Source organism: Pseudovirgaria hyperparasitica (assembly GCF_010093815.1).
Source record: "Pseudovirgaria hyperparasitica strain CBS 121739 unplaced genomic scaffold EJ05scaffold_16, whole genome shotgun sequence".
NCBI lineage: Eukaryota > Fungi > Ascomycota > Dothideomycetes > Acrospermales > Acrospermaceae > Pseudovirgaria > Pseudovirgaria hyperparasitica.
Genome location: NW_022985564.1, coordinates 824,533 through 849,686, shown reverse-complemented (window position 1 = coordinate 849,686; position 25,154 = coordinate 824,533). Strand labels below are relative to the sequence as shown.

General features: G+C 47.9%; 8 protein-coding genes across 8 annotated transcripts; 5 read left to right on the top strand and 3 right to left on the bottom strand.

The window, feature by feature from the left end:
• Positions 1 to 1,566: 1,566 nt before the first annotated feature.
• Positions 1,567 to 2,606, top strand: EJ05DRAFT_504162 (proline iminopeptidase; the record flags this gene model as incomplete). Its single annotated transcript, XM_033747525.1, has 2 exons — positions 1,567 to 1,690; positions 1,747 to 2,606. 2 exons carry the CDS (start codon positions 1,567 to 1,569, stop codon positions 2,604 to 2,606), a joined length of 984 nt encoding a protein of 327 aa, XP_033597088.1.
• Positions 2,607 to 2,874: 268 nt separating this feature from the next.
• EJ05DRAFT_147057 (uncharacterized protein) lies at positions 2,875 to 3,711 on the top strand. Its single transcript, XM_033739290.1, has one exon. It carries the CDS (start codon positions 3,142 to 3,144, stop codon positions 3,631 to 3,633), a length of 492 nt encoding a protein of 163 aa, XP_033597087.1. The 5' UTR covers positions 2,875 to 3,141; the 3' UTR covers positions 3,634 to 3,711.
• Positions 3,711 to 5,903, bottom strand: EJ05DRAFT_147214 (uncharacterized protein). Its single transcript, XM_033739291.1, has 3 exons — positions 5,886 to 5,903; positions 5,439 to 5,818; positions 3,711 to 5,388 (listed from the first exon to the last, which is right to left on the bottom strand). The coding sequence occupies exons 2-3, from the start codon at positions 5,654 to 5,656 to the stop codon at positions 3,789 to 3,791; spliced, it is 1,818 nt and encodes a 605-aa protein (XP_033597086.1). The 5' UTR covers positions 5,657 to 5,818; positions 5,886 to 5,903; the 3' UTR covers positions 3,711 to 3,788.
• Positions 5,904 to 6,601: 698 nt separating this feature from the next.
• EJ05DRAFT_504160 (uncharacterized protein) lies at positions 6,602 to 8,253 on the bottom strand (the record flags this gene model as incomplete). The annotated part of the gene is made up of 2 exons (XM_033747524.1): positions 6,602 to 7,681; positions 7,738 to 8,253. 2 exons carry the CDS (start codon positions 8,251 to 8,253, stop codon positions 6,602 to 6,604), a joined length of 1,596 nt encoding a protein of 531 aa, XP_033597085.1.
• Positions 8,254 to 9,492: 1,239 nt separating this feature from the next.
• EJ05DRAFT_146905 (voltage gated chloride channel) lies at positions 9,493 to 12,452 on the top strand. The gene is made up of 3 exons (XM_033739289.1): positions 9,493 to 10,944; positions 10,994 to 11,348; positions 11,402 to 12,452. Exons 1-3 carry the CDS (start codon positions 9,653 to 9,655, stop codon positions 12,302 to 12,304), a joined length of 2,550 nt encoding a protein of 849 aa, XP_033597084.1. The 5' UTR covers positions 9,493 to 9,652; the 3' UTR covers positions 12,305 to 12,452.
• Positions 12,453 to 12,600: 148 nt separating this feature from the next.
• On the top strand, positions 12,601 to 15,393 carry EJ05DRAFT_520791 (DNA mismatch repair protein MutL; the record flags this gene model as incomplete). Its single annotated transcript, XM_033748749.1, has 3 exons — positions 12,601 to 12,861; positions 12,918 to 13,184; positions 13,240 to 15,393. 3 exons carry the CDS (start codon positions 12,601 to 12,603, stop codon positions 14,992 to 14,994), a joined length of 2,283 nt encoding a protein of 760 aa, XP_033597083.1. The 3' UTR covers positions 14,995 to 15,393.
• A 1,385-nt stretch (positions 15,394 to 16,778) lies between these two features.
• On the top strand, positions 16,779 to 21,638 carry EJ05DRAFT_146864 (calcium transporting P-type ATPase-like protein). Its single transcript, XM_033739288.1, has one exon. The coding sequence runs from the start codon at positions 16,985 to 16,987 to the stop codon at positions 21,200 to 21,202; it is 4,218 nt and encodes a 1,405-aa protein (XP_033597082.1). The 5' UTR covers positions 16,779 to 16,984; the 3' UTR covers positions 21,203 to 21,638.
• Positions 21,607 to 24,881, bottom strand: EJ05DRAFT_479599 (uncharacterized protein). The gene is made up of 4 exons (XM_033744706.1): positions 24,408 to 24,881; positions 24,307 to 24,341; positions 24,109 to 24,229; positions 21,607 to 24,056 (listed from the first exon to the last, which is right to left on the bottom strand). Exons 1-4 carry the CDS (start codon positions 24,415 to 24,417, stop codon positions 21,946 to 21,948), a joined length of 2,277 nt encoding a protein of 758 aa, XP_033597081.1. The 5' UTR covers positions 24,418 to 24,881; the 3' UTR covers positions 21,607 to 21,945.
• Between the last annotated feature and the right edge of the window lie 273 nt (positions 24,882 to 25,154).

Sequence of the window (25,154 nt, the reverse complement as noted above, 5' to 3'; positions counted from 1 at the left end):
TTAATATTACTAGTATATAGAAAGAAGTCTAAAGTAGTAGAGATTTTAGTACTATTATAGAGATTAATATATATTAGTAAGAATCTATAATAATTTAAGAAAAATAATATTATCTAGTAATTATAGTAATAATAGCTATAGTAGATTCTAATAAATTCTTATAGATTATATTAGAATTATACTTCTAGATATAATTCTTACCTTAGATATATAGCTTATAGAAAGCCTTCTCTAAAGATATTATAATTAGTAGTACTATACTTCTTATTAGTAGAGGTTACTAGAGGCCTAGTAGTAATCTATACTAATATAAGTAAATCTATATAAAGTTCCTTAAACTTATTTAAATATCTATAAGTAATAATACTTCTTAGTTATATAAATACTATATATTATAGATTTAGTACTACTATAAGCGGTATATAATAGAAAGTAATAACTATAATAATATATAGCTAGATTATTAGAGCCCGGCCTAGGTTAGAGTAGATTAATAGCTTTTAATATATTAGTAATGTATATGAGATAGGGATTATTTAAAGATATCTATTTCTATACTAATTACTTTAGAGTATTAAGATTTTAGAAAACTATATTATAATTATTACTAATTTATATAGATTATTATAGATTATTACTATTACTAGCTAAATATAGTATAAAAATTAGTAAATTATATAAATTATACTAAATTATAGTAAATCTATATAAATCTATATCTATAAGAATTAGGTAATATATCTAATAATCTAAAAAACTCTATAAAGAGTTAAGAAGTTTTTTAAAGAAAGGAATATTTCTAAGAAAAGATTTTAATATAGGTAGTACCTAGACTTACCTATATATTACGTGATATACTAGGCCTAATTAGATAATCTTATCTATATAAGAATTTAGAATAGATAAAATCTAGTTTATTAGAAAAACGCTTATATAAATCTTAGATTAGTAAATATTAGTAAATATCTAAGATAAAGTATAGAGAATAACTAAGGTCTTATAAGACTTAGAATAGAGATATAGAGATAGATAATAATCTAGATTACTAAGGGTAGCTTCCTAAAGGAAGAGAATAATTATTAGAACTTAGCCTTAGATATAATCTAATCTATATATACCTTAGCTAATATAGTTAGAAGGTAGTATAAAGGATAGTAAATAATTATATACTAGATAGATTAGCGTCCCTTTATATATATACTCTTAGATTTCTACTAAAAGAGTTTAGTAGTAATTTATTCTATAATAGAATATACTCTATTATTCTATCTAACTATACTACTATCTAATAATTCTATTCTTATAATAACATAGTATAATACTAACTAGAGTTATAGTAGATAATTATATTTATTAGTAAGTTCTAAGGATATAATATAGTATAATATCTCTAAGAAGAAAATATAAGTAGGTAAGATAGAGTATAACTATAGACATAAGACTTTGTGTTATTGCCTTAGGCTAAAATCGTCATCCTACCTTCCTATACCTCCGCCCAATAGTCCGCAGCGAGTACTTATCATTCTCGTCGAAGGTCTCAAATACACTTATAATTACAGGGTAAATATGTCTCAAGCGTCATCGTTCAATGGTTTCGAGCACGATGATGCCTTTGACGTCGACTGGCTTCGTGTAGACGGCGATCATGAACTTTATTTTGAGCAATATGGTAACCCTGAAGGGAAAGCTGGTATTACACTTCGGTTCCTGTCTGTTAAATGCCCTTCTCTTACACAGACGCAATAGTAATCTATCTACACGGTGGTCCCGGCGGTCATATCAGCAAACCGAATACCGTATTCTTCTCCCCTAAGACGTATCGTACCGTCCTCCTAGATCAACGCGGCTGTGGTAGATCACGGCCAAATGCTTCCATACACAACAACACGACATGGCATCTCGTGGCTGATATTGAAACTCTCAGGCAGCACCTCAAAATTTCTAAATGGCATATCGTCTTCGGAGGATCCTGGGGTTCAACGCTCGCATTAGCATATGCCCAAACACATCCTTCATCTGTGGGCTCACTGGTTCTGCGTGGTATTTTTACAGTAAGAGAATTCGAATTAAAATGGACCATGCTTCCTGGCGGTGCATCGAAACTATTTCCAGAACATTTTGAAGAATTCCTGAATTTCTTACCAGAGGAAGAGCGAGCCGACCATATCGAGGCATATAATAAACGTCTCATGTCCGACGACGAACGCGTCAGTCACCCTGCAGCTCGAGCATGGAATAAATGGGAACTTTCGATCAGCACGCTGTACCCGAACCTTCCCGGGCTGGCTCAATTAGATGACACCTCCTTCAATCTTGCTCATGCGCGAATCGAAGCGCACTACTTTCGCAACCGAGCATGGCTAGAGGAAGGGCAGCTGCTGAGGAAGGAAAACATCGATAAGATTCGCGATATTCCTATGACCATCGTGCAGGGCCGCTATGACGTCGTCTGTCCGTCAATCACGGCGTGGGACCTTCACAAAGCATGGCCGGAGTCAAAGCTACATCTTATCAATGATGCTGGGCATAGTGTAACAGAGCCAGGAACAACGGCAAAGCTCATCGAAGTTGTTGAAGAGTACGCAAGTCTTTCTATTGAGCGATGATCATCATATATCGTTGTCTTCATTGTAAGCAGCGATGCGATAGCCATGGACTTTTCGCTTCTGTCAAACGGATTGTTTACCGTCTAGGCAGCGATATTATAGTTGTACTTGTTCTGGCGCTTCTTCGTGACGACTTCTCTTCACTGTGCGTCGAACGTAGCGATATGATAGTCGTAATTGTCTTAGCCGCTCGGTGCTTTCACACCTCATCTTTATTAGATGCTTCACGAGTAGTATTATAAGAGAGTTCGCTCCCTCCTTTCAATTTGAAGAGAGTATGCTTGAACCACTTAAGCGATAAGGGGCACTGCTGCGACCACAACAACCGTGTAGGCTAGTGCCAAAGAGGAGATTTTCATAACTGTTGATCACGGCAAGATGTTTGTATGGTAGCTATTCTCAATACTCATTCAGGACACTCTATGTAGGATTCTGGTCGTGAAAATCAACTCTGATTGGGAGATGGCGACATATGTAGGGACTACGTTGATATGGTTTAAGACTACACACACGTTGCCTACCTTAGACAGCATAGATGAGTCTTCTCGTATTCCTGACTGAGTCGATAACGTCACCTTCGGATAGGTATGACACCATCCTGGCTGTCACCGACAGGTTCTTGCACATGAACCTGACTGCGATGGAGAAAGCGCATATTTCGAAATTGCTCTCGAGCGCCGACGGACCAGCAGACACGCTGACATGGACCCTCAGTATGATACATGGACTACAACTGTCTAGTGATGATACAGGACGCGCTAAGGCGAGCGAACAACGGTGGAATAGTGGCTCATCAGTGCACGGAGAGCCGATTGTGTGCTCGGCGGATACAACAGTGGAGCTACCGGGGTGGGTAATGCAAAAGATTGTTCGACTGAGAATGTTTCGATTGATGGGTCTGGGGTTGTGCATCGGTGTAAGGACACCGGAAACGTGTTCGAGGCGCTGCGGAAGTCGAGAGTGCATCGGGTCGGTGGACGGGCTAGGGAACAGCGACAGGAAAGGATCCCATTCCAATTGCTATTGAATGTTGGAATACGGCGTTGATGTAATGGTTCTGGAGATGGTATGTATCATGTATCGTTGTTTTGTTCGTGTGCGGGTATACTGCGCCTGTCGAGACAAACATCTCATTGCACACCGGCCTTACATTGCCCATGTCACCAACCTCACCGTATCCTCTCACGTCCCTTCGTAAACATCTCCACGCCATAATGGCCTCCTCTCACCAACGACGTCATCCTCTTCCTTGCCATCCCCAAACAACCTCGCATTGCCCTTCGAACGCCCTCGGTCTATCGCAAATGTTGCACTTCTTATTGGCCAATCTTCGCCCCTCCTTCCGCCAGCACGGCCCAATGTGGGAGAATCATAGGACACATTCTGTGGTTTACTGTTCTGTTCGCAGATATTTCCCTCCCATCCTCGCTCCTGCTTCACTTTCTGACTTTGGGCATAGCCTGTTGGCAGGATCATTTCTGCATATTCATCTGCGAAGGGGCTTTTGGTTGTATTAGAAGGAGGTGGTATTGGAGGGCGGAATGCGGGGTGTGTGCTTCGATCACTACACACGGGATCAAGAGATGGGAAAGTTTGGGGGAGTGAGCCATGAGCTGTCCCGATGGGAAGTACAGCTGTTCCACCCGCAAAGATTCCGTTTGCTTGAGTGATGGTTTCGCTAGGAGGTATTGCTTGGTTGGCGGTGTTTGTTGGCACGGTACCATTTGCGATTGGGATATATCCATTCGCATCATTTTGGCTGATTTCTTGCATACCATCCAAGCTCCCCCGCGGACTTCGTAGAGTGCGATCAGGAATCAGGGTGTATTCAGCATGTTCAGGCGCCTCGGGGACTGAACCAAGGGAGCCAAGCGATGAGTGATGCGAGTTACGAGTAGTTCCGTTCCGAGCCCGACGAGGGGGGGCGACTAGCATGCCTGCGGCGATATTTGCTGCATTGCCATTGCCATTTCCGTGAAGGCGGCGACTAGGGCGATTTCCATTCTTTGTTGAGATTGGGGAAATATTACCATAAGGATTGTTATGCCGATCGAATGCCGCAGGTATGATGGAGTTGCCGTGCGTAGCTTGGGCAGCAGCATATGGATCGTCATGAGACATAAGACCGTAACCATAGTAGTTGCTGTGTACAGAATCCTCACGTGTCCCATCTGTGGTTGGTACGGTGCCGTGCATAAGAAGAGCATTTTCTGCTCGTTCCCCCATGGGAGGGTGGCGATTTGACGTTGATAGGAAGGCAGGTGTAGGGACACGATCATTGACATCTTTGCCTGCGATCTGATTCTTCTTCTGCTGGCGTCGTCGGCGTAGTAAGAAGCAACATAGGAACAGCGATGCGATTGCGGCGACGCCAGCGGGGACACCAACGCCAATCCCAATTTTTTGAGCTGTTGTAAGGCCACTGTTGTGAGGAGACGCAGTAGGCGCAGGGGCCGCGGACTCAATTGGATTACTGGATGCTGGCCAAGGCGATATAGTGACCATGGAAGTCTGAACTACTGTTGTGGCTACAGGCCCGGGTGAGAATGAGTCTTCGGATGATGAGGGTTCGGCGCTCGTTGTCTTGGCTCGAACACTCTCTGGCCCATATTGGCCACTGAGGTAGCTTTGTATGTCTGACGGAAGAGCTTGAAACCAGCTTGGGGTGTTGTTGTCCAGAAATTCGGACCAAAGAATGAGTGACACGGCAGGAATATTAGTTACAGCCAGTTCACGCAATGACTGAGGGAAGCCGGTTAAAAGTACGTTGGCGAGCGACACACTGTGCATTGTATTAGATTACCGTGGTACTCCATCAAAGAGAGGGCCTACGGGTCGATGTCTCCTCCCTGTTGTCTTCTGAAGAGGACCAGGGCGTCAGCTTGAAGGGGTGCTGGCGCAGGAGTGATAGTAGCTTCACTTGGCATCTCTGCCTCTTCAAGATTATGTATCGTATTTGTGGGCCGAGCTATAGCTACGCCAGGCAGAACAAATGTATGCGCGCAGTTCGCCAGTAAAAGGACTGCGAAAGTGACATAATATGGTGCCATGCTGTTGATGGTTGCAGATGTTGAAGTGAGTGTCACCGAGAATCAGAATCCATATTCTGTGGAGACGAAGAAGAGGGAGAATGAGGTCTGCCAACCCGACACCATCGACGCGGCGCATTCTTAAAGATACAGCCCTGAGTTCTTCCGTGGCGATCTATGCTCCTGTAACCAGCCATGGGTCATGTTCTTAAGCGGCGAAGGATGGATCAACCCAGGTCGGCAGACGTACGTACCGCGCGCCATCTATGGCCTTCAGAAAGATAAAGGACCCCGCGACATGGTCTTGTCCAGCTTGGACTGGGGAACTTGGTGTTCTCCATTGGTGGTAATAGACTCGGATGGAAGTGATTGACCAGTGGGAGGCATGTCGACGATGACTTCTCTGACGCTCCCAAAACCTGTTGTTGCTGTGGCGCCTAGAGTCATTTCATCCGTTTACGGTTAGGCTACGGTGGCCCAAGGCCACAATTGGCCTGGCAGCTGTCCAGGTGGTCCCGCGACTTGCAGGGGCCGGAACAACGTTGGAAGGACGGTCGGGATGATTGAGGCGGTGCAAGTGGCGACATGCAGCATCGCCATGGTCGTTATAGGGTTGCGAGGTACGCTTCCAGGGTAAATACAGCCAATACAACAAATACATGGTCCTTGTTGAGCTGGGTACAAGCGAAGCCGGTAGGCTATGCTAGTATATTGTATTATTATGCTGTAATTAGGCGTATTATATATCGATGCTGAAGTGATACACATTAACATGACTAAAACTTCTTGAGAAAGCCAAGTGGCTACCACAAATGTAGGCAATACATGTAGGTTTCATATCATTGTGAAAAGGGACAAGGGTATCTCAACACTCTTAAGCATAGAATGGGAACATGGTGAATGAACGCCGGCCAATGCTTCGCACAAACCTCGCTAGTGTTCAAGGAGCGTGCCGCTATACCGTCTTCATGCCTGTACTGCTAGTTTGGGTAGCTCGCCATAGGATGTTCGTGCTAGCAACACGTTGCTTCCTGAGCCATTGGTACCGATGCAGTTGGTTTTGGTCGATGGCTCTACGCAAAAGAGTCCATAAGAGCCACTTGTGTATGTCATGTTCTGGTCTTGGGTTCTGGATGACCTTAGTTGAAGCACCGTCTCTAGCTTTGGAATATGTATATCGAGCAGTGGTAGAATTTTGTCTTCTGGCTCGAGTAGAGTGTGCATGCCAGCACTTGGTATGCCCAGCATAAAGCTTCGAAGATTCGGGAGTAGTGTTGAGCTTTCCGTAGAAAGACCCTCAAGAGATATATTCGCCCCAAGATGCAACGACTCGAGTCGTCGACAGTGCTGTCCCAAGAGTCGCATTCCTTGATAGGTGAGCTTGGAAAGCCAAGGTTTCATGGGCAAGTGAAACTGCTCGAGGCGGGGAAGGGCTCGTGCGATCTGACCCATATCTTCATCAGTAACACTAGACGCGTCAGGCCCATTTCCAACATCAATATCCAGAATCCGTAGGTTTTGGCAGGCTTGTGCGAATAGAGCTAGCAAAGGGGCTTTAAGCACGAGCTGTGTCGACGACAATAGACCCCATATCTTGGTCTGAAGCCTCAGTGTTTGCAGCTGTCCGAGCGAGCACAAGCAATACAGAAAGTTATCCATCGCTGTTTGATCTATAGAGATCCCAAGGTTTCCCATGGCAGTCAAGCGAAGACTCTGAAGACTGTTGAGTAGGGGAACGAGGTTCGTGAGGGTGTCGAGTCTGCCTGCATATTCCAGCGATTTGAGAGCAGGGAATGAGCCGGGCTTGAACATTCTCATGGGCTCGCAGTGATCTAGAAGGATACTGAGAGATTCGAGGTTCGCTTTTTGTGCAAGGTAGTCGACGAGCTCAGGTACTCTCGTTAAGATTGTACAGTGTATCGAAACCTGGTTGATCTTTGGGTGGTCTTCGAGAAATTTTATGATCTCGTGAGCACGATGGGAGGCCGAGACGGCAGCAGTAGCCTCGCTTTCACTCACTTCCAAGGATTGCGTGCCAGACGGTTTCTAGGACATAAATTGTCAGTCGTTGTACTTGTAGTAGACCGTGAGAGATTACATACGTTACCTGCAGCTGACATTCTAACTGTATTGTTGAGCTCCAATTCAGGCTCATCGTTCACTTTGATCGCCTTGACACGGAGGATGCGATCTTGGAAAGGGTGGAAGTCTTGGAAATCGGATGACCTGGCATTCGCTGAGATGTGCATGGTAAATTCTTTCAAACACGGCCAGTCCAGGCTGTTTAGGCTATCGAGGCTGACAGTATCTTGGTGACTTTGTATCCCCGTACTAGACAGAGCTTCAATGCTTCGAACATTTGACGCATAGTACTGCCGCCTTGTGACATCAATTTTCAGCAGACTCTCCAGCTTTGCCCTGTGTGACCACAACAGCCGAGTGGCTTCATCTGCCCACAACTTGTTGACGAGCAAACATGGCAACAATGATGGACTACCGCGGATCATGTCCTTGTTTGCCTTGGCTGGCTTGAGAAGAACAAGTTCAAGGCCGGTCAGTTGGAGAAGAATGTTGCTTAAGATGACTCGTTGACCTAGTGCTTGATCCACTGCACTCATAGTGAGCTCGAGAGAGAGAAGGGTATTGGTAGAGAGAACGTTCAGTGATAGCGAGAAAGGACGAGACGCAAAAGCTACGCACGTGTTGAGAAGATGTACAGCACAGGAGGGGCCGTGGAATGCACGAAGAAGAAAGCCTTTATGGCCAGACAGATAGTCTACTAATCTCCGTAACTAACCAAGAACCAGATGAAGTGTGAAGCAACAGCAAGTGAAATATGGAGACTGACAGTTGTGCTGGGTGGAATAAATGCCTCACCAGTCGGCTTCAATTGAGGCTTGACCTGGCAAGGACGGAGAGGATGCAAAGCAATACATGGATGGACGAACTCCATGCTTTGTGCGCATGCAGCGCAGAGCAGAAGCACGATTAATTGACCAGGAGTACAACTGAATCATGATCAACTAATGCATGTAAGATAGAGTGGAGTATCCGTGCCTGTTCCCGTATATCATCGATTATTATGATGGTAAGGATGGCCCCAACTACTTCGAACATGTGGCTGGTGGCCAATTGCAGACGGCTATGAGCTTGACTTTTCCTGTTCAAGTCAGGATCCAGACTAGAATCACACCACTTTCGCGCCGCCTCAGCAAGCAGTGGGCTGATTCTCTGGAGATGTTGATCCCATTAATTATTAGGCATGTCATATTCTAGCCTCGTTTCGCATGTCTACTTCAGACTCGACCCTGAATATGAATTTCAGATGGGAGTCTCAGTCAGTGGCTGCATCCGCATTCCACACAGCCGACCAAGTACGTCTCAGCGTGCATCTCGTCTCCGGCCTATTGACTGCACCCTCACGCGTATAACATGTGTCTGGACTGCATGTGATGGAAAGGAAGGGGAAAATCGACGATAGCCATTCAGGATGTGCTGAGATGGATGGTTCGCTGCGGCTATCGAGGAGCCAGGCCGTGGCTTTAGTGGTCGGTGCCTGTCCCTGTATTGGTGCCCATGTCTGTGCCTATGTCTGCGTATGTGTATGGATATGTGTGATATGCGACAAGTCTTGATCATTGACCAGACTGTTGTCTCTCGACGTATTTGACCTCGGTAGGTTTCCCGAGGTTTCATAAAACTCGTCTAAGCGGGGCGATTGTTGCCAGCTACCTGGAAAACATGCTCTCTCAGGTAAAGAGTAGCAAGCGAGCTCTATTTTCGACACACAGAAGAATGATGTGTTGCTGATATATGCCTAATAACCTTTGTTGCTGTCAGGCAGGTAATTATCCTGGAGTAAGTAGGAGACCTGAGGTTCCAAAGCACATCCATGGATACGCTTGACCCTTTCAAGCTTAGGTAGCTCCCCTTCGAACTCCCGGGAGCTCGACACCGTAATTAGCTGTCGCCGACGAAACCGCCCAAGATCACAGAGTATCCGCCCTCCACAATGCCATGAATCGCCGGTCGAGCTCTTTTGTAGCTGCGCGCACACCTTCCAGTGGGAACCCTCGTGTGACACGTAACTTCGCCTCCAACGTCGAAACCGCTGAAGACGATCCAACCACGGACGCCGAAAACGCCATTCACGAGGAGATAGCCGAGATCAAGAGATATGAGGACTTTACAACGATAGACTGGGTACAAGATGCTGCGCGTGAGCAGCTACGACGACGGGCGCAGCGGCAGCAAGGCGCCTATGTGAGGAGAGGGAGTCGTGCATGGCGGAGGAAGCTCTGGGAGTTGTACGATGCGGGCCAGGCGTGGATTGTGGTCACCCTCGTCGGAGCGGCAATAGGCTTGAATGCTGCTTTCCTGAATATCGTAACGGAGTGGTTGTCAGATATAAAGCTGGGGCATTGCTCGACTGCCTTCTACCTGAACGAGAGTTTCTGCTGTTGGGGCGCCGAGGCCGGTTGCCCGGAGTGGAAACGATGGAGTGGCTTTTGGCCATTGAACTACTTCTTATACACGGTGTTCGCCGCGATATTCGCTTTTACGTCTGCGAGACTGGTCAAGTCGTACGCGCCCTATGCTGCTGGATCAGGTATTTCCGAGATCAAGTGCATCATCGCCGGTTTCGTCATGAAGGGCTTCCTCAGTGCATGGACACTACTCATCAAGTCAATCGGTCTGCCGCTAGCTATTGCGTCTGGACTGTCCGTTGGCAAAGAAGGACCTAGTGTTCATTTTGCCGTCTGTACTGGCAATGTGATTTCACGCTTCTTCGACAAATATAAACGTAACGCGGCAAAGACAAGAGAGATACTGAGTGCTTCTGCGGCAGCAGGAGTTGGTGTTGCTTTTGGTAGTCCAATTGGTGGTGTGTTATTCTCACTCGAAGAGATGTCGAACTACTTCCCGCTCAAGACCATGTGGCGGAGCTACTTCTGCGCTCTCGTTGCCACATCTGTGCTTGCTGCTATGAATCCTTTCCGGACCGGGCAGCTCGTCATGTTTCAGGTCAAATATGACCGTTCGTGGCACTTTTTCGAAATCATCTTCTACGTTATAATTGGCATATTTGGTGGTCTGTATGGAGCGTTTGTTATAAAATGGAACTTGCGTGTTCAGGGCTTCCGGAAACAATATCTGGCACAATATCCCATCATGGAGACTGTCACTCTAGCCATCTTGACTGCGATCATCTGCTATCCGAATATGTTTTTGCGCATTGACATGACAGAGAGTATGGAGATCCTCTTCCAGGAATGCGAGGGTGATCATGACTACGACGAGCTTTGCGAGTAAGCACGAACGCGTTCTCGTCTATAATGGATACTAACATGGATGAAGGGCTCAAAATCGCTGGCGGATGATTCTCTCGCTTGCCACTGCGACAATACTGCGAACGATTTTGGTCATCATATCTTACGGCTGCAAAGTACCAGCAGGAATTTTCGTACCGTCAATGGCTATTGGCGCATCATTTGGGCGTATGATCGGTATCATGGTGCAAGCGCTTCATGAATCATTTCCAAATTCGCCATTTTTTGCTGCATGCGATCCTGACGGCCCATGCATCACACCTGGAACTTATGCTTTTCTTGGTGCGGGTGCCGCTCTCAGTGGCATCATGCATATAACAGTATCTGTTGTTGTCATTATGTTTGAGCTGACTGGCGCATTGACGTACATTCTTCCCACAATGGTAAGGTTTCATCTTTCATCGTTCCATGCATGATCTGACCATATACACTGTAGATTGTGGTTGGCTTTACGAAGGCAGTTGGCGAACGATTCGGGAAGGGCGGTATAGCTGATCGCGCCATATGGTTTAATGGGTTCCCATTCTTGGATAACAAAGAAGATCACACATTCGGTGTACCAGTATCTCAGGTCATGACGTCGAATGTCGTAACTTTGCCAGCGGCAGGTTTAGAGATTCGAGACGTGGAAAAGTTGATGGCGGATAACCAGTACCAAGGCTACCCCATAGTCGAAGACGAAAACGTGAAAACTCTTGTTGGGCATATCGGACGGACGGAATTACGGTTTGCCATCGATCGAGCCAAGCGAGATCAATTGGCAACCCAGCGAGCGAAATGCTACTTCTCGCCAAATCCATCAGCACGAAACAGCACAGCGCCATCTTCTACCATCGTGCCAGCTGTCACTTTCGACACCATTGCAGCAACGTCAGCGCAGGTGACTGTAGACTTCAGCAAGCTTGTCGATCCAACACCACTATCCGTGCATCCTAGGTTGCCTCTGGAGACAGTGATGGAGCTGTTCAAGAAGATGGGTCCAAGGGTAATATTGGTTGAATATCGTGGACGCCTGACAGGCCTAGTCACTGTCAAGGACTGTCTGAAGTATCAATTCAAGGTTGAGGCACAAGACAACCCGCGTGAAGACTCCACATTACAAGGCCGACAGGAGAAGCTTTGGGGTGTAATTAGCATACTAGGTTCCTGGTTTAGCCAGGCTGTGACAAGAGTCAGCTGGGGACGGATCAAGCTGGGCTCAGACGTAGACGATAACAGTATTGATGCTTCACCAGTAGCAACAAACCGACCTGAAGCAAGTCCGCTCACGGCATCTGACGATTTGGAGCTTGAAGATAGACCAGTTAATGGCCATATTGAACCAGAGCTATATAGATAACACGCTTCCATACAATCATGCGGGTCTGTTATGATATGACTCTTCGTCCAGCACGTTTCTAGAAATTGCATATTGATTGTCCTTCGCGAACATGTTCGCGAATCCGTAATACAATCTTGAGAATTGTAGTCCTCAATACCACGTGACAGCGCGTCATGCACGTGATGTGACAATACCTCTGGAAGTTGGAAGACGTTCTGTACCTTCGCAAGCTGAGCACCGCCATATTGAGTCTCCATCAAGACATCGTCTTTTTTCAATGACGTCTAGTATACACCGCGATTCTGTTCTCCGAAATGGCTGAAGCCATGGATGTCAATGTGCTGCCGCCGCCCGATGGGTCCAAAACGCGTCCAAGCTCGCCGCGCAAGATTGTCGCATTATCAGAGGATGTGGTCAATAAGATCGCCGCCGGCGAGATCATCGTTGCACCAGTACATGCTTTGAAAGAGCTTATTGAGAACGCAGTAGATGCCGGTTCCACGTCGCTTGAGGTGGTGGTGAAAGATGGTGGGTTGAAGCTGCTGCAGATTACCGATAACGGACATGGTATCGAAGTGAGTGGCACGTAGATAAATCGCTATTAGAGAGTGTACTAATGAGGTCGCTGAAGAAAGGCGACCTTCCAATACTTTGTGAGCGCTTCACGACATCCAAGCTTGAAACATTTGAGGACCTGAGCTCTATCGGTACGTACGGGTTCAGAGGAGAAGCTTTGGCGAGCATCAGTCATATAGCACATCTCTCTGTCACTACGAGAACAAAGGAATCAAGTTGTGCTTGGAAAGCGCATTATGCGGGAGGAAAGCTTGCTCCATCAAAACCAGGACAGGACCCGGCACCGAAGTCAATCGCTGGTCGGCCTGGTACCCAGATCACTGTTTGTCTCCTGACTCACATGTTTGTTCTATCATATAGATTCTAATAATTCGCAGGTTGAAGACCTATTCTACAACATACCAACACGAAGGCGAGCATTCCGGTCAGCAAGCGAAGAGTTTGCCAAAATTCTCGATATTGTCGGCAGGTATTCCGTTCACTGCAGTGGCATCGGCTTTTCATGCAAAAAGCACGGAGAATCTAGTATGGCCATTTCTGTTGCGTCAAAAGCTACGACACTCGATCGAATACGGCAAGTGCACGGTGCTGCGGTCGCCCGTGAGCTCATCCAATTCGATGCGTCTAGCGAGCGCTGGGGATTTAGATGTGAGGGATGGGTGAGCAATGCAAACTACAGTATCAAGAAGACGACCATGCTTTTATTCATCAATCACCGCTCTGTTGAGTCAACAGCGATTAAGAAAGCCATCGAGCAAACATACCAAGCGTTCTTGCCCAAGGGCGGCCATCCATTTTCGTATCTCAGTCTTGAGATCGAGCCTCAGCGTGTCGACGTAAATGTCCATCCCACGAAGCGCGAAGTCAATTTTCTCAATGAAGACGAGATCATCGAAACCATATGCTCATCTATTCAGATCAAACTCGGTAGTGTGGACACAAGCCGAACTTTCATGACACAAAGCCTGCTTCCTGGACCCAGTAAAACCCAGTCTCCAAGTGTGAACATTCCAACCATAACACCATCGTCTGACCGTCTTAGTATGCAGACGCCTAGTCGACCACAGGGACTCTTAATGCAGCAGCCTAGTACAAAGCGCAAGACACTCGAGAATAATCTCGTGCGTACCGACTCCAAGGTTCGAAAAATCACATCCATGCTTTCCACAGAGCGGCGAGAATCCACCGCCGACGAATTACCTGAGACTTTCGAAGCGCAATACCCGTACGAAATCGACGACGAGACGGAAACTACGGTATGTCGTCTCATGTCCATCAAAGATTTACGTGCAACTGTGCGGGACAACATGCATAATGAATTGACGGACTTGTTTTCGTCACATACCTTCGTGGGTATAGTGGACGACAGACGCAGGATGGTCGCAATCCAAGGAGGTGTGAAGCTTTATTTGATCGACTACGGGCTCGCGTGTAATGAGTACTTCTACCAGGTTGGTCTGACAGATTTTGGTAATTTCGGCGTTATACGATTCGAACCACCTCTCTCCCTAGACGAGCTTCTTAGGATAGCCGTCGAGCACGAGAAGCGGTCGAGTCAATCGGCAGAAGATGAAGGAGATGATTTTGACTGGGACATGGTTGCTTTGACGGTCAAAGAACATCTTATATCAAAGCGAGACATGCTGGTTGAGTATTTCTCGCTTGACATTTCCGAAACAGGTGATCTAAGCACGATTCCGCTTCTTGTGAAGGGATATGTACCGTGTATGGCTAAATTGCCTCAGTTTTTGCTCAGGCTTGGTCCGCATGTCGATTGGAATGATGAGAAAAGTTGCTTTCACACGTTTCTAGCTGAGCTAGCTAGCTTCTACGTTCCTGAGGCCATGCCGGTGGTACGCGATCACACGACAACTGCAGCAACAAGCAGAGAGAATGATTCGAAAGATTCCACCGGGAATGACATAGCTCCGATGATCGAAGCCGACATTCAAGAGGAGCCGAATGTCGAAGACAAAGCGATTGAGATCAGAAGAAAACAATTGCATCACGCACTGGAGTATGTCATGTTTCCAGCGTTCAAGAACAGGCTAGTCGCCACTAAAGGCATGCTGCAAGGAGTTGTCGAAATCGCAGATCTCAAAGGACTATATCGAGTATTTGAGCGATGTTGAAATTCAGGTGTCACTATATTCGGAAATCAACGGCGACGTGTATTAATGACATTGCGAGCATCATCTTCTGAAAATTTATAAACAGTAATACAGTGCCCAGGCGCGCATTGTGCACCTCTCGCGGAGCTCATCTCCGATAATAGAAGAGCATTGGCATACCTTTAAGGTGCACTTGATGAGGCCTGTGCCCTTTGTCGAGTCATGACGACGCAAGTGGTGCATGCCCGTATCCAAGTATCAAGTAATGGGCAGGTAATTAGCAGTATACTACGTGTGCCATGTTAAGTGGTGCGATGCGATGAGCACGATGAATGCTTTTAGCTTGGCTGTAGAAGCATAGATGTCACCTCATTTCGCACTCCCCGGCGGAAAATCCACAGCTGGTAAATGGTAGATCGCTACATCGGAGAAAAGACGGTAACGCAGGATTGATGGTTACTGGCTTGTTGGAGATGTCTGTCGATTGCCTATACGGAGAGGTGGCAAGCTGACAGGATGAATCAGCCTTCTTGTACGTGTCTACCGCTGCAATGGTAAGGAGCTAGAGAAGGCCGTAACGTACAGATCTTCATCTGCAGCTCTAATTACAAGTCCCTAGGCCTTGTCCGTAAGCGTTGAAAACCGGGCATGTCGAAGTACATTGGTGGCCAAAAGTGCCCACTTGCATGGTCCGGAAAGATCCCTTCCTGAAGCGTGATACGAGGTGATCAAGCTGGCTAAGATGCCTCCGGGGTTCCAAGATTTCAAGGTTCTCTAACCAGTGATTCGAAGTGTGGAAGGTGATAGCGGCAATCACATCAGTATCTCAATCATGAACTTCTACGATACTCACCCTGGTCTCTCAAATATTGCGATGAAACATGTTCAGCACCTATCAGCTGGGGTTTTGGGCTAAACCTAAGGGGAACTTGATTGAGCCTTTCGTAAGCGCTCGCGTAGTATCTATCTTGGCACGATGGAAGACGTCTAGAGCCCGTCTTAACTTATCTTGACTTGTCTTGACATGTCTTGAAATCAGTCTTGGACTGCTTAGCTTGACTGGACTGACACATGAGTACGGACGCCCAGGCGGATTGGGCGAGAGAGCTTACAATAAGCGAACCAATGAGAAGTGCAGATGCATGAGCAGACCCCACTTTCAATGAGGCAGTGCAAAACTTCTAAGCTCATCAAAAGAGCCGGTACCAGGTCTACTCGGTCTGTGCGTTATTATACCTCCATGCATGCTTGTTGCTTGGTGCGTTTAATACTGATTCCATCAAACAAACTCAACACCACAACCGTCACCATCATCACCAGCCTACCACGCTCCTTCGTCCTTTTCTTCGGCTCTGGTGACTCGTCCGTTACCCTGTCTACTCACCCAATTACCACTAGCCATTCTTTCATATCCTGTAATTCTCCAATCAGTCATCCTCGCCAACGCGTCCTCGTACACTGTACAACACACAATCCAGCACTGCCACGATATACGAGGAATTTTAACCATAATCCGGTGCCTCTTCGCCTTCACCTATCCTCTGTCAGCCAATACTCGAGGCACAAGAGCTACCCACTTCAGCCTTTTCGGTCCGTCTGAGCTTTTCCTCCATCGTGACTTCGTTTCGACACCCTTGTATGTGAGCTTCGTCTATCCCAACTCTGCTTCTAGAGCTTCTATACGCCTCTCACGCCGCCAACAAAGATGTGAACTGGCTTCTAGACGTCGCATCTTCAAACAGCAGCTAACGACTGTTAGTCCTACAGCTTCCTAAGACTCTCGACAGCTCCTTCCACGTTTCTCAACATCATTGACCGCCGGTCCACGCGTGCCATCGCAGCATCCTACACATTCTTGCTGCTATCTTCTTTCAGCTTGCCTCCTCCTATGATCCGCATACAGCCGCTTTAGGTGATTTTGCAATCGCCGCTCTCCGCATCGTTCAATCACATGTTTACCTTAACATAAAGTATCCACTTTGGCCCCTTCAATTGTCACACACAACTCACGATGCCTGAGGGTACTGAAAATGGAGAAAGAGCACCGTCGCCTAGGCCTTTCGGAAGGCAACGTGCCCCTACAATTACCATAGATACCTCAGCTGTAAGCGGAACAGAGACGGAACCTGCCGTAGTTGAGGACTCACATAACCTGGCGAGGCCGGAAACCTCCGACGGCGCATCCTCGTTTTATTCTCAGCAGCCCTCTGTTTCATCTCCGTTGGATCTCAAAGCGACCAATTCGTTCGAAAGTAAGGAGAGTCGGCCAATTTCCCCTCACAACATTTCATCGCCGGCCCACAAAACAATGGACGCCAAATTCTTGTCAGTTCCAGGGTCAAGGTCGAGAGGGAACTCTGTAGATTCATCTGCTTCGGTGTCGGGGACCAGTGCGACGTATGTCAACAGCCCTACGGAAGATCAAAGGAATGCTGGTCGGACGAGTAACGCTGAGCTGTTGAGCGACGAGGAAGCATTGAAGCCTGACCCAGGGACTGAGGCGGACTTTGAAGTCGAGGACAATAAGTTTGCTTTCACACCAGGACAGCTTGGCAAGTTGATCAATCCGAAGAGTCTCGGTGCCTTTCGAGTTCTGGGTGGCCTTACTGGACTTGTGAAAGGTTTACGAACAGATCTGAAAACTGGACTCAGTACCGATGAGAAGTTCCTTGACGGTTATGTCTCCTTCGAAGATGCAACACAAGTTCGGGATCCGGGCTCTATGGATCCCACTAGCAAAACGCCTCAAAGAACAGACACTATGAAGTCGGCGAAGCGAATAGAGCATGTTTTCGCCGATCGAATACGGGCTTTCAAGGATAACCGGCTTCCAGAACGGAAGTCCAAAAGCTTCTTTCGGCTCGCGTGGATGGCATTCAATGACAAAATCCTAATACTCTTGACTATAGCCGCCTTGATATCGCTAGCACTAGGTATCTTCGAGTCCACGCAACCTCATCCCAACGGAGAGCCCCGAGTTGAATGGGTTGAAGGTGTGGCCATTATGGTTGCCGTCTTCGTAGTCGTTTCTGTTGGGGCACTCAATGACTGGCAGAAGGAAAGACAATTCGTGAAGCTGAATAACAAGAAGGACGATCGTTTCGTCAAGCTGAGGCGGAATGGCAAGGAGCAAGAAATCATTGTGCATGATGTGCTTGTGGGCGACATTGTCATGCTTGAACCTGGTGACTTGGTTCCTGTCGATGGTATATTCATCAAAGGGTATGGGGTCAAGTGTGACGAGTCATCAGCAACAGGCGAATCAGATTTGATGAGAAAGACGCCTGCTGCGGACGTACAGCGTGCTCTGGAAAACAAAGAAGATTGCAAGAAGATGGATCCATTCATTCTATCGGGAGCCAAAGTCCAGGAGGGTACAGGGGAGTTTTTGGTCACCTCGACAGGGATTTACTCGAGTTATGGCAAAGTAATGCTCTCACTCCGCGAGGATGCCGAAGTCACACCTCTGCAATCAAAACTCAATGTGCTGGCCGAATATATTGCCAAGCTTGGTGGCGCGGCTGCATTACTCCTATTCACCGTTGTGTTCATCAGGTATCTGGTGAACATTGTTGGTCCAGAGAAGGGCTTGTCAGCAGCTAGAAAAGGTCAACTCTTTCTCGATATTGTCATTGTCACAATCACCATTGTTGTCGTTGCCGTTCCTGAGGGCCTTCCGTTGGCCGTCACACTCGCCCTTGCATTTGCGACCACACAAATGTTAAAGGATAACAATCTCGTGCGATTGTTGCGGTCTTGTGAAACGATGGGTAACGCAACTACGATCTGCTCTGATAAGACAGGCACTTTGACTCAAAACAAAATGACGATCGTCGCTGGTACCTTGGGCACAGTCCTACGCTTTGGAGATAAAAAGCTCATAGCACCTACCGATGATGGCAACGGCATGAAAGGCAGCAACCTTAATGACACAGATGACATATATCCGGCTGAGTTTGTGTCATCGACTAGTGAGGAAATGCGAGAGCTTTTCAAACAATCTATCGCCATCAACTCAAAGGCTTTCGAAAGTGAGGAGGATGGAGAGGCTACATTTACGGGTTCCAAGACTGAGACAGCTGGGCTCTCATTTGCCCGAGACTACTTAGGTATGGGACCGTTGACCACGGAACGATCTAATGCAGACATTGTTCAAGAGATCCCATTCGATTCCGGACGAAAATGCTCTAGCGCGATCGTGAAAAACACCAATGGAACCTATCGAATGTACGTCAAAGGTGCTTCTGAGATCCTGCTGAAGAAGGCCACCAAAATTGTTGCGGAACCTAGTAAGAGCACCGATGTTGCAGACTTGACTGACGACAACCGTAAAACCCTCGAAGCCTTGATTGAAGCATATGCATCCCGATCCCTCCGAACGATTGGTTTTCTTTATCGAGACTTTGAGCAATGGCCCCCCAAGGGCGCAGAGGTCAAAGATGATCCTACTCAGGCTGATTTCCGCCGCGTTTTCGAGAACATGACATTCTTGGGCGTGGTTGGCATACAAGATCCCCTTCGAGATGGCGTTCGGAGCGCCGTTGAAGATTGTCAAAAGGCCGGTGTATTCGTCCGTATGGTCACGGGCGATAACGTGACGACCGCTAAGGCAATTGCCGAAGATTGCGGTATCCTTGTCCCTGGCGGACTCGTTCTGGAAGGCCCTGTATTCCGAAAGATGAGCAAGAGGCAGATGGATCAAGCTATACCAAAGCTTTGTGTTCTTGCGCGTTCCAGTCCAGAAGATAAGCGCATTCTCGTCAAGCGCCTCAAGGAGCTTGGCGAAACTGTGGCCGTTACAGGTGACGGTACAAATGACGCTCCGGCACTAAAAGCATCCGATATTGGATTTGCTATGGGTATCTCGGGAACAGAAGTTGCAAAAGAAGCCTCTGCTATCATCCTGATGGATGATAACTTTTCGTCAATCGTGAAAGCTTTACTCTGGGGGCGTGCTGTAAACGATGCGGTGAAGAAATTTCTCCAATTCCAAATCACCGTCAACATCACGGCCGTCTTTCTCACTTTTGTTTCCGCTGTTGCAAGCGAGAATCAACAATCTGTCCTTACTGCTGTGCAGCTATTATGGGTCAACCTGATCATGGATACCTTTGCTGCTCTGGCATTGGCTACAGATCCGCCGACTCGGACTTTACTGAATCGAAAGCCAGAGCCGAAGTCGGCTCCTTTGATTTCGCTCACAATGTGGAAGATGATTATTGGGCAGGCCATCTTTCAGCTTGCTGTAACCTTGATCCTGAATTTTGCTGGAGCACAGATCCTTTCTTACGAATCCGCGCCAGAGCAGGATCGGCTGGGCACTCTTGTCTTCAACACTTTTGTCTGGATGCAAATCTTCAATCAGCTCAACTCTCGCCGGCTTGACAATGGTTTCAATATCTTTGAGGGCATTACAAGGAACTATTTCTTCATTGGTATCATGTTACTCATGATAGGTGGCCAGGCGATCATTATCAATTTCGGCGGAGCTGCTTTCTCGGTGTCCAAGTTGAATGGCCCACAGTGGGGATATTCAATCCTCCTTGGTTTCATTTCTATCCCGATCGGTATCATAATCCGACTGATTCCGGATGAAATAATTCGTGGTCTGACTCCAGCATGTTTCAAGCGCAAAGAGGCGCCTCCTGAAATCATCTCCGACGATTTTGAGTGGAATCAAGGTCTGTTGGAGGTTCGTGAAGAGTTGGCTTTCATCAGAAAGATGCGTGGTGGTCGTCTCGGTGCACTTAAGTGGACAATCAAACACCCGAAGGAAGCATTACACAGGTCGAGAACAAGCTTGTCTGTTCCCTCGACTCCGAATGGTGAACGCAGTGAGGACGGACATTCTCTGGCTCCACCAACGCCTGACTCTCGGCGTAGAAGACGGTCTCGATCAAATTCCGCATTCGGCCCGGCGGCTGCTATGGCTGGCATTGTGGCAGGAAGCATCGCAGGATGGTCGCCTATAGAGCGTCGCAGTGGTGATAATGACTCTTTGGGATTCGGACACAGAACTAGCAAGAGTGACCTTGAGGGCCACGAAGGAGTCGAGCTCCATCCCGACACGAAGTCCACAGACCCAATCTTGGTGCAAGATCCTTACGATCCAAAGGCACCTCCTAGTCAGAAGAAAGAAACAACGCCCAACTTCAGGACTGGTCCATTCTCAGGCGACCCAAGTCTTGATCCTGGCAAAGGGAAAGACAAGGATGATACCGCTCCCTGAACTGTTCCCTAGTTATTCACGCACGCACTACTACTACTGCTACCACCACCGCCTATACAACACCACCTTCAATGTACATTTTTACTCAGATCATATAGGGCATACACCCAAACGGAGACAGTGGCGTTTTCTTAGGGTTTCTCTCCTTGGCCTTGGGGGCTCATCGCAGGTATTATTGCATTGTAATTGGAACAAAACCCGCGTCTGCGGCTTGTCTTTTTTGTTAAAACGGCACTGGTAGACTTCCAGTGCACGGAACGAGCATGGGCCAGAGCTGTCTACAGATGTTCATAAGGAACAGTGGGAAAGACCAGTCATGTAAGGATGAGTATGATGTGGCTTGTCTCCTGTCGGTAGTATGTATAATAGGTATGACGCATGGAGAATCAACACTCCTGTCTTCTGAACTCTTGACCACTCGTCGTGAATATTTTCAAAACAAAGATGGAGACTCCACACACACAAATTATATTACTCAGGTTTAGTGTATAATACGTACTCGAACATGGGGCCCTTTCGCGAGACTGCGATAGTACTTTGATATGTCCTCCACTCTATACCGACGACCGCTTATTCAGAGCGTCGGGTCATTCAAACAGTCATCCCTTAAAACATAAAACGCCGAGACGTTCGTTCGCCTCATAAATGCCACGCCATCCCATCCAGCCAAAATTGAATCCGAAAACGCCATGTTCACGCATGCTTCAATTGATTAGAGCGAGATGAGACCCATTCCATCTCACTCAATCCACACTCTCCTTCAAACTCCTCAACTTACTCGGACTGCTCGCTCGACTCTTACTACTGGCCACCCGTCCCATTTTGCCCCTCAGTCCATGCGCCGGCGCCGTATCAGCATCCAGACTCAATCGCTCCCTGCTATCAACACGCGCCATGAGTCCACCGCGCGCTATTGCGTTGCCGACTACGCTTGGTGGACCGCTAGGGTGCACACTCCCAATGCCTAGCCCTACAACCTGTGCTGACGCGGGCGCATCAAAATACGCAGGCATGTCCGAGAACGACTTTGAATTCGTACCGCTGATTTGTGGCGTCACCCATCCACTCGTACCGCTGATCTGTGGCGTCGCCCATCCACTCGTACGCCCTACACGCATACTGCCCTCGCTTGAATCAGAGTGGTCAGCGTCTGTATATGAATCGTCCATGTCGGGTAACTCAAAAGCGTCAGCACCGCCAGTTGACGCGCTGCCTTCTTCGAGAACACGTTCATAAGCGGGACCCGGTGGCGTATTTGAGCCGAACAGCTTACTTGCGATGTTCAGTTTGAGATTGAGCGGTTTAGAGCGGCGCTTGCCAGCGGCCTTTGAGCGTGTGCCACCAGGAAACGCACGGCGCATGCGGTGCATAAAGGAGGAGCGACGTTCGCGACCGCAGGCCATGATCAAAGCGACCAGTATTATAAGGGCGATGAGGAAGAAGCCGGGAATGCGGCGTGGAGAATCGTGGGTGAAGACGTCGTGCCAGTCATTGTCGTCGTCATCAGGAGAGGTGTCGTCGGACCAGCGAAGAGGAGAGCCTCCGGCGTATTGGAAGTCGGAACTTACGCCTTTGCCAGGCTCGTTTGTGCCAAAGCCGACGGCGAGTACGTCAGGGTCAGCGGGTGAGACTTCGGAGGATGCGTAGAGCACCATTTTGCCGAGGGTCCAAGAGACTTCGACACCTTTGATTTTGTTGATGGCTTGGAAGTAATCGAGGTAGCCGCGGTCTTTGGCTTTATCTATCACCTCTTTGGTGCCATTGAAACCTCCGTGGAGAGCTTCGTGGCCGATACGTGGGACGCCGATGCCATCATGAAGGACGTTGATGAGCCAAGAGGCCTTGAAACACACCTCGAGGGCGGTGGTCTCGTCGACTTTGTTGCCCCAAGCATGGTCTTTGACACCCTTGGATATATCGGACCAAGACATGCTGCAGAATTCATTTACCCGTTTTTGGTATGTATGGAAATCGTATGCTTTATCTTTGTGTGCGAACTCGAATATTTCATGGGTTGTGTGCCAGTATTCCGATACGCCGATGAAATGATTAACATCAAAGTCGATGGCTGGGACGTGAGAGCCGTGGAGCAGACAGGGTGGATCTGCACAGGGAGCGTCTTTATCTAGAAGTGGGTAGACTGACTGGATACAGGTGTCGAATTTACCGGTGCCAGAGATATGTGTCTTCTCTCCCTTGTCTTCAGGCGATCCTGCTTCGACCGGTCTGCCTTTCGTTGTGACCGTCAGACCGGACGGTAGGCATGGATCTGGGAGCTCGTCTGAATCAGGCATGGCCTCTAGCAAGTGCTCGACATATCTCTTTCTAGCCTCATTCACGCCAAAACCCAGCCATGTCGTCACGAAGACTCGGTATTCGGTCGAGGTGCCATCTACATTTCTCAGGCGTAGGAGCTTGAGATCGTTTGCGTGTTTCTCGGCCTCGGTGGCATTCGGGGCGAAAGCTATTTGTGCAGATGCACCTCCCATATCAAGAAACCCGTAAGTGTGATGATCCTTGCCATGGTCATGGGCATCTGGTTTGTCAAATCCTTGCAATAGGTAATTCGCAGCTATCCAACCATACAGACCCTCTGTTTCGCCAGGAATGACCTGGATATGCAGATCACAGTCGGGCAATTGGAATTTAGTCGTCTTCTTTGCATAGGTGCAGATCTCCTTTAGAAGTGTCTTCCTTTTGCTATTTTCAAGTAATCGCATTCCAGCTGTGGCGAGCAAGAAGACGGGAGTGTCCTCTATCTCGTCTTCGGGAACGACAGTATAGGCATGGTCGAAGAGCTGATGTAAGTGGTCAGGGCCGACATCCTCAGGTTTGTCGCCAAAGGTGGAGATTCCTATGCAGCCTTGTCAAATGCAATGCTCACTATGCTTTTGTCATCTGCGTACCAGGGTGGATCTTCTTCACGTCAATTCCCTCGACCTTGGGCAAGTTGGCCAATTCTTCCTTTGTGGCCTTTTTCCTTGCTTTATCTGGCTTCAGCCATTTGTATGTATGTATCCGGGTCCCCTATAGCGTATGTTAGACGAGATCCATTGTGTAGGGCCAGACTCTGCTAAGATGAGCGGACAGGGCGTAAAACGTACTGATGAACCCGCATCGAGGACGATACCGTATCTCCCTTGAGCCACGAATCAGTACTCTTCTATTGCGAGGCTGGCTTCTAGTCTTGTAGAGTTGCACATACACTTGCCCATCAGGGTTGATTCGCGGAGCGATGGGGCCGCAGCGGCGGTGACAAGGTAGGACTGCAGCGTACGGCAGTAATATTAGATGTGTGGAGCCAAGTTGAGGTCGACAGTATGAAGACAGGAGTAGGTATACAGGAAGTGGCTAATCGCAGTCGGAAACGGCAGTGGTGGTTGTCTATCGTGGTGGCGGATAGCAACGATAGCAATGAACGGACATGACCCCCAGGACGCGCGGTGGACGGGAGCGCGGGAGGGTGCAGAAACGGGGCAGGGCAGGTTGGGGTCTCGGACAATTCGATGGGTATTAATGGCTGCGTGGTAAAAAGAAAAAAAGCACCGAGATCTGATCTTTCAGTAATGCGCGCGAGGGATAACGAATGGCTCTGCGACAGCAGTATGTGGTGAGAGAGAAATAGAGGTGGAGATGGAGATGGAGGTGAAGGTGAAGGTGTATGGATGAGGAAGAAGAGTGGAAGAGAGGAGAAGAATAACTGATTAGGTAGAACGGTAGCTGGGCGGAGGGGAACTGTCAGCCCCAATAGACTCAGCAGCATTCACTAATAATACCTTTCTCTAAATTACTTAGTATGTGGTACATCATACCGTAGCTTATACCCTTTTCTTTCTTTTGGCTGTCTGCAGTCTACGCCTCATGAGGTAATTAGGACTAAGTAATAATGGATAGTAAGTAGGGACAAGACGCCCAAAAAAGATAACCAGCTCCGACGAGCCCAGCCCAGCCC

Bases quoted from the DNA above. Each gene is read 5' to 3' on its own strand.
- EJ05DRAFT_147057 (XM_033739290.1), top strand. From the start codon at position 3,142: ATGAGTCTTCTCGTATTCCTGACTGAGTCGATAACGTCACCTTCGGAT.
- EJ05DRAFT_147214 (XM_033739291.1), bottom strand. From the start codon at position 5,656: ATGGCACCATATTATGTCACTTTCGCAGTCCTTTTACTGGCGAACTGC. The intron at 5,389-5,438 runs GTAGGCCCTCTC...TACAATGCACAG, and splicing joins CAGGGAGGAGACATCGACCC to TGTGTCGCTCGCCAACGTAC.
- EJ05DRAFT_146905 (XM_033739289.1), top strand. From the start codon at position 9,653: ATGAATCGCCGGTCGAGCTCTTTTGTAGCTGCGCGCACACCTTCCAGT. The intron at 10,945-10,993 runs GTAAGCACGAAC...ACATGGATGAAG, and splicing joins GACTACGACGAGCTTTGCGA to GGCTCAAAATCGCTGGCGGA. The intron at 11,349-11,401 runs GTAAGGTTTCAT...TATACACTGTAG, and splicing joins CGTACATTCTTCCCACAATG to ATTGTGGTTGGCTTTACGAA.
- EJ05DRAFT_146864 (XM_033739288.1), top strand. From the start codon at position 16,985: ATGCCTGAGGGTACTGAAAATGGAGAAAGAGCACCGTCGCCTAGGCCT.
- EJ05DRAFT_479599 (XM_033744706.1), bottom strand. The intron at 24,230-24,306 runs GTACGTTTTACG...CATACGCTATAG, and splicing joins TCCTCGATGCGGGTTCATCA to GGGACCCGGATACATACATA. The intron at 24,057-24,108 runs GTACGCAGATGA...AAGGCTGCATAG, and splicing joins CGTGAAGAAGATCCACCCTG to GAATCTCCACCTTTGGCGAC.